Here is a 7,449-nt window from a genome sequence, read left to right as displayed (position 1 = left end):
CAGGAGGCATCTCTCACTCCATTCACTAAGATCTACAGACAGACAGGAGGCATCTCTCACTCCATTCACTAAGATCTACACACAGACAGGAGGCATCTCTCACTCCATTCACTAAGATCGACACACAGACAGGAGGCATCTCTCACTCCATTCACTAAGATCTACACACAGACAGACAGGAGGCATCTCTCACTCCATTCACTAAGATCTACACACAGACAGACAGGAGGCATCTCTCACTCCATTCAATAAGATCTACAGACAGACAGGAGGCATCTCTCACTCCATTCACTAAGATCGACAGACAGACAGGAGGCATCTCTCACTCCATTCCCTAAGATCGACAGACAGACAGGAGGCATCTCTCACTCCATTCACCCAATGTGGTGATGTATTTTGACATTTAAAGCCACTCAATAGGTCCACCATCATTTCTGGAATTACTTCACCATCTTACCCACAAACCCAATTCAACATGGTTGCACATTATTGGCTGAAGTCAACACACATGTCATTATTCTAAAGTCACATAGATAATAAACTGATGGCATTTCAATATGGAGCTGAAAGTGAATTGAGGTTGTTTTACCATGTCAACAAAGACCTTTGGTTCTAAACATTGCACAATAAACTGCGGGAGCATTCAGTCTTTTGCAGGTAGAGTATCTTTCTTTATTTTGCAGGTAGAGTATCTATCTTTATTTCAAGTGTTGTTGATCATAACAGACAGTGGGTTAAGGTAAGAGACAGAGAGACAGTGGGTTAAGGTAAGAGACAGAGATACAGAGAGACAGTGGGTTAAGGAAAGAGACAGAGAGACAGAGGGTTAAGGTAAGAGACAGAGAGACAGTGGGTTAAGGTAAGAGACAGAGAGACAGTGGGTTAAGGTAAGAGACAGATAGACAGTGGGTTAAGGTAAGAGACAGATAGACAGTGGGTTAAGGTAAGAGACAGAGAGACAGTGGGTTAAGGTAATAAACAGAGAGACAGTGGGTTAAGGTTAGAGACAGAGAGACAGAGAGACAGTGGGTTAAGGTAAGAGACAGAGAGACAGTGGGTTAAGGAAAGAGACAGAGACAGTGGGTTAAGGTAAGAGACAGAGAGACAGTGGGTTAAGGAAAGAGACAGAGAGACAGAGAGACAGTGGGTTAAGGAAAGAGACAGAGAGACAGAGAGACAGTGGGTTAAGGAAAGAGACAGAGAGACAGTGGGTTAAGGTAAGAGACAGAGAGACAGTGGGTTAAGGTAAGAGACAGAGAGACAGAGAGACAGTGGGTTAAGGTGAGAGACAGTGGGTTAAGGTAAGAGACAGAGAGACAGTGGGTTAAGGTAAGAGACAGAGAGACAGTGGGTTAGGGTAAGAGACAGAGAGACAGTGGGTTAAGGTAAGAGACAGAGAGACAGAGAGACAGTGGGTTAAGGTAAGAGACAGAGAGACAGTGGGTTAAGGTAAGAGACAGAGAGACAGTGGGTTAAGGTAAGAGACAGAGAGACAGTGGGTTAAGGAAAGAGACAGAGAGACAGTGGGTTAAGGTGAGAGACAGTGGGTTAAGGTAAGAGACAGAGAGACAGTGGGTTAAGGTAAGAGACAGAGATACAGTGGGTTAAGGAAAGAGACAGAGAGACAGTGGGTTAAGGTAAGAGACAGAGAGACAGTGGGTTAAGGAAAGAGACAGAGAGACAGTGGGTTAAGGTAAGAGACAGAGAGACAGTGGGTTAAGGAAAGAGACAGAGAGACAGAGAGACAGTGGGTTAAGGAAAGAGACAGAGATACAGTGGGTTAAGGTAAGAGACAGAGAGACAGTGGGTTAAGGAAAGAGACAGAGAGACAGTGGGTTAAGGTAAGAGACAGAGAGACAGTGGGTTAAGGTAAGAGACAGAGAGACAGAGAGACAGTGGGTTAAGGTAAGAGACAGAGAGACAGAGAGACAGTGGGTTAAGGTGAGAGACAGTGGGTTAAGGTAAGATACAGAGAGACAGTGGGTTAAGGTAAGAGACAGAGAGACAGTGGGTTAAGGAAAGAGACAGAGAGACAGTGGGTTAAGGTAAGAGACAGAGAGACAGTGGGTTAAGGTAAGAGACAGAGATACAGTGGGTTAAGGAAAGAGACAGAGAGACAGTGGGTTAAGGTAAGAGACAGAGAGACAGTGGGTTAAGGTAAGAGACAGAGATACAGAGAGACAGTGGGTTAAGGTAAGAGACAGAGAGACAGTGGGTTAAGGTAAGAGACAGAGAGACAGTGGGTTAAGGTAAGAGACAGAGATACAGAGAGACAGTGGGTTAAGGTAAGAGACAGAGAGACAGTGGGTTAAGGTAAGAGACAGAGAGACAGTGGGATAAGGTAAGAGACAGAGAGACAGTGGGTTAAGGAAAGAGACAGAGAGACAGTGGGTTAAGGTAAGAGACAGAGAGACAGTGGGTTAAGGTAAGAGACAGAGAGACAGTGGGTTAAGGTAAGAGACAGAGAGACAGTGGGTTAAGGTAAGAGACAGAGAGACAGTGGGTTAAGGTAAGAGACAGAGAGACAGTGGGTTAAGGTAAGAGACAGAGAGACAGTGGGTTAAGGAAAGAGACAGAGAGACAGAGAGACAGTGGGTTAAGGTAAGAGACAGATAGACAGTGGGTTAAGGTAAGAGACAGAGAGACAGTGGGTTAAGGTAAGAGACAGAGAGACAGTGGGTTAAGGTAAGAGACAGAGAGACAGTGGGTTAAGGTAAGAGACAGAGAGAGTTAAATGATGGGTCAGACTCATTATCATCCCCACTGCAGTCAGGGTTCTGTTGCTATGGCAACACTGCACTTCTTAGTAGATCTGTGATATTCTGTGGCCTGCTGCACCGTCTAATCTCTGGAAGACCCAACACAAACCCTACTTAGAAAGAAAGAGACCCCCTCCCTTAGATATGGAATATGTGCACGTTCTGGAATTGTTTGTATGGCAGTAATTGTTATTGAAAAATCAGATTGTACAGTTGTGTTAGAAATAGAGGTGGTTATCAGTTAAGCTAATTCACTTCTATGCAGTGGCTGGTCTGATCTTCATAGTGATGGTTTTCAGGGAGTATGTATAGCCTCTCCATGTTTTCCAGTTGATGCCAATACCATAGGCAGACTCGCCCCATGCATATATCCCATTGGGGTTAGCAAAATGGCAGTCGTTGTGCCAAAATCCTCCGTAGTACACATGGGCACAGTTGGCGCCGTTCAGGTCCTGGTCTTTATCTAATGTTGTAAATTTATGACCATTGTGAAAAACCAGAGAATCTCCTGAGGAAAAGAGGAAGATAGTTCAGGTCTCTAGGGAACCTAATGATAAAACTTCCACTGGCAAATCTTTAGGTATGACTCCTTGTTGACAGATTTTCTTGGACTATTTTTCTAGATTTTTTTTCTGGTACTATATTCTGGTATTATATTCTTGGACTATATTCTGGTGCTTTATTCTAGTGCTATATTATGGTAATATATTCTGGTACTATATTCTGGTGCTATATTCTAGTGCTATATTCTAGTGCTATACATTTACATTTACGTCATTTAGCAGACGCTCTTATCCAGAGCGACTTACAAATTGGTGCATTGACCTTATAGCCAGTGGGATAACCACTTTACAATTATTATTTATTTTATTTTATTTTTTTGGGGGGGGGTAAAATGATTACTTTATCCTATCCCAGGTATTCCTTAAAGAGGTGGGGTTTCAAATTTGGTACTTGTATTTGGTACTATATTCTGGTGCTATTTTCCGGTGCTATTTTCTGGTGCTATATTCTTGGACTATATTCTGGTGCTGTATTCTTGGACTATATTCTGGTGCTATATTCTTGGACTATATTCTGGTGCTATATTCTTGGATTATATTCTGGTGCTATATTCTTGGACTATATTCTGGTGCTATATTCTGGTGCTATATTCTGGTGCTATATTCTTGGACTATATTCTGGTGCTATATTCTTGGACTATATTCTGGTGCTATATTCTGGTGCTATATTCTGGTGCTATATTCTTGGACTATATTCTGGTGCTATATTCTTGGACTATATTCTGGTGCTATATTCTGGTGCTATATTCTTAGACTATATTCTGGTGCTATATTCTGGTGCTATATTCTGGTGCTATATTCTGGTGCTATATTCTTGGACTATATTCTGGTGCTATATTCTTGGACTATATTCTGGTGCTATATTCTTGGACTATATTCTGGTGCTATATTCTGGTACTACAGTATATATATTCTTGGACTATTTTCTTAGATTTTTATCTTGGGTTATTTTTTCTTGGACAATATATAAATTGTCACCCACCTGCTCCTCCATCTTTGAATGAGCCCAGTGTTAGCAGGTATCCTTCAGCCTCTGGTCCAACAGAGAAGGAGGAGTACTGAGCATAGACCTTCTTCCCCTCAAAGTCCTCCATGTCCACCCTCAGCTCATAGCTTCCTTTCATAGTCAGGAGATGCATTGTCTCCAGACCTGGAGAATGATATCAACATAGCAATTCACTGTGTTGTCTGAATACAATGACAACTGGCCTTGGCTAGAAGTTAAACCAGTTCTTACCCAGCCAGTACTCTCCAGCTGCGCTCCCAAAACCACTCTTGTACTGATCCCACTTCCTGTGGAAGTTCACTGATCCATCCTGTCGGCTCTGAATCAACTGATTTAGAGAGAGATTGTTTAATTGACAGATTAAGAGAGAGAGAGATTGTTTCATTGACAGATTAAGAGATAGAGATATATTATTTAATTGACAGATTAAGAGAGATAGATTATTTAATTGACAGATTAACAGAGAGAGAGAGATTGTTTAATTGACAGATTAAGAGAAAGAGTGTGTTTAATTGACAGATTAAGAGAGAGAGATATTGTTTAATTGACAGATTAAGAGAGAGAGAGAGAGATTGTTTAATTGACATATTAAGAGAGATAGAGATTGTTTAATTGACAGATTAAGAGAGAGAGAGAGATTGTTTAATTGACAGATTAAGAGAGAGAGATATTGTTTAATTGACAGATTAAGAGAGAGAGCGAGATTGTTTAATTGAGAGATTAAGAGAGAGAGATTGTTTAATTGACAGATTACAAGAGAGAGAGATTGTTTAATTGACATATTTAGAGAGAGAGATATTGTTTAATTGTCAGATTAAGAGAGCGAGAGAGAGAGAGAGAGAGAGAGAGAGATGATTTAATTGACAGATTAAGAGTGAGAGAGAGACTGTTTAATTGACAGATTAAGAGAGGGAGATGGTTTAATTGACAGATTAAGAGAGAGAGAGAGATTGTTTAATTGAGAGATTAAGAGAGAGAGATTGTTTAATTGACAGATTAAGAGAGAGTGTTATTGTTTAATTGTCAGATTAAAAGAGAGAGAGAGATGATTTAATTGACAGATTAAGAGTGAGAGAGAGACTGTTTAATTGACAGATTAAGAGAGGGAGATGGTTTAATTGACAGATTAAGAGAGAGAGAGATTGTTTAATTGAGATATTAAGAGAGAGAGATTGTTTAATTGACAGATTAAGAGAGAGAGATTGTTTAATTGACATATTAAGAGAGAGAAAGATTGTTTAATTGACAGATTAAGAGAGAGAGAGAGATTGTTTAATTGACAGATTAAGAGAGAGAGATTGTTTAATTGACATATTAAGAGAGAGAGAGATTGTTTAATTGACAGATTAAGAGAGAGAGATTGTTTAATTGACATATTAAGAGAGAGAGAGATTGTTTAATTGACAGATTAAGAGAGAGAGAGAGATTGTTCATGGTAAATTGATACTGACCGTCCACTTTCCTAGATAAGCACTTTCCAATCCCATGTCACAGAACACCTGGACAGGTGAGGTGGGTCCGGCAGGGTAGATGGTGTAGACCCCGTTTTGTCCAGAGCCTGATCTGTAGACCTCATCACAGTCCACTGGCTGCAGGGAGGACTGCACCACCACTGGGACCATTAGAGCCAGCAGCAGGATGGACTGCAGCACAGGGTAGATGGATATAGCAGTTGGAATGCAAATCCTGTCTAGTGTTGGTTCATTAGAGACGTCCTATATTCACATTAGTATCTCTGAATGCTGTTTTCTGATCATTCTAATAATAGTGTGCTTTATTAATACCTACCATCATTGTTGTGATAGACGTCTGTTTGCCTTTGAGTTGAATGGACTTCCTGTATGGAAAGAGGAGCATATTGACTACAGTACTGTTCAGGTCACCAGCTGTTGGTGACATACTAAGACTTACACAGCAGTCACTGTTTACTACAGTACTGTTCAGGTCACCAGCTGACCTACTAAGACTTACACAGCAGTCACTGTTTACTACAGTACTGTTCAGGTCACCAGCTGTTGGTTAACAAACAGGACTGTTAGGTCCAATGATGACTGAACAGATTGGAGAATGTTACATTAGGCACCAGGAAAGATGCACATAACCTCCCTTCCTAATAGTTTTATTTGAAATGATTTGTGATCGATGTATTCATGAAGGAGAAAAGTAGGTCTTTAGTTGAGAATAGTGAGACATGCATGAGCTCACCTGTATGAGTGACAGATGTCAGCGTCTTCAGCAGATGTTTGTTCTGACAGATCAGATGTCAGTGTCTTCAGCAGATGTTTGTTCCCACTAAGATGCACACCTCTTTTATAAAGGGAACCCAGAGCCCATTGCAACACTCTGTACATTCCCTGGTCCAAACCTCTTTTATAAGGGGAACCCAGAGGACATTGCAACACTCTGTACATTCCCTGGTCCAAACCTCTTTATGAAGAGAAACCAGAGGACATTGCAACACTCTGTACATTCCCTGGTCCAAACCTCTTTTATAAAGGGAACCCAGAGGACATTGCAACACTCTGTACATTCCCTGGTCCAAACCTCTTTATGAAGAGAAACCAGAGGACATTGCAACACTCTGTACATTCCCTGGTCCAAACCTCTTTTATAAAGGGAACCCAGAGGACATTGCAACACTCAGTACATTCCCTGGTCCAAACCTCTTTTATAAGGGGAACCCAGAGCACATTGCAGCACTCAGTACATTCCCTGGTCCAAACCTCTTTATGAAAAGAGACAAGAGGACATTGCAACACACTGTACATTCCCTGGTCCAAACCTCTTGTATAAAGGGAATCCAGAGGACATTGCAACACTCTGTACATTCCCTGGTCCAAACCTCTTTTATAAAGGGAATCCAGAGCACATTGCAGCACTCAGTACATTCCCTGGTCCAAACCTATTTTATAAAGGGAATCCAGAGCCCATTGCAGCACTCTGTACATTCCCTGGTCCAAACCTCTTTATAAAGGGAATCCAGAGCACATTGCAGCACTCTGTACATTCCCTGGTCCAAACCTCTTTATGAAGAGAAACCAGAGGACATTGCAACACTCTGTACATTCCCTGGTCCAAACCTCTTTATGAAGAGAAACCAGAGGACATTGCAGCACTCAGT

The 7,449-nt window shown here is 41.3% G+C and overlaps 1 protein-coding gene and 1 long non-coding RNA gene across 2 annotated transcripts in view; one reads left to right on the top strand and one right to left on the bottom strand.

The window, feature by feature from the left end:
• Window positions 1-2,336, top strand: part of LOC311115507 — a 2,690-nt gene extending 354 nt beyond the window's left edge. The window contains exons 1-4 of the long non-coding RNA XR_014611275.1: window positions 1-229; window positions 359-1,035; window positions 1,090-2,249; window positions 2,286-2,336. The exon at window positions 1-229 is cut by the window's left edge and continues 354 nt beyond it. This is a non-coding gene — a long non-coding RNA (uncharacterized lncRNA). The remainder of the gene's footprint in view (window positions 230-358; window positions 1,036-1,089; window positions 2,250-2,285) is intronic.
• A 664-nt stretch (window positions 2,337-3,000) lies between these two features.
• Window positions 3,001-6,655, bottom strand: LOC311115505 (microfibril-associated glycoprotein 4-like). The gene is made up of 6 exons (XM_084190666.1): window positions 6,534-6,655; window positions 6,117-6,165; window positions 5,780-5,971; window positions 4,560-4,656; window positions 4,305-4,472; window positions 3,001-3,267 (listed from the first exon to the last, which is right to left on the bottom strand). The coding sequence occupies exons 2-6, from the start codon at window positions 6,120-6,122 to the stop codon at window positions 3,017-3,019; spliced, it is 714 nt and encodes a 237-aa protein (XP_084046792.1). The 5' UTR covers window positions 6,123-6,165; window positions 6,534-6,655; the 3' UTR covers window positions 3,001-3,016.
• Window positions 6,656-7,449: the final 794 nt, after the last annotated feature.

This window comes from Coregonus lavaretus (assembly GCF_964263955.1).
Source record: "Coregonus lavaretus genome assembly, contig: HAP1_SCAFFOLD_1471, whole genome shotgun sequence".
Lineage (NCBI taxonomy): Eukaryota > Metazoa > Chordata > Actinopteri > Salmoniformes > Salmonidae > Coregonus > Coregonus lavaretus.
Note: the sequence above shows the minus strand (reverse complement) of the source record. Positions and strands in the feature narration are given on the sequence as shown.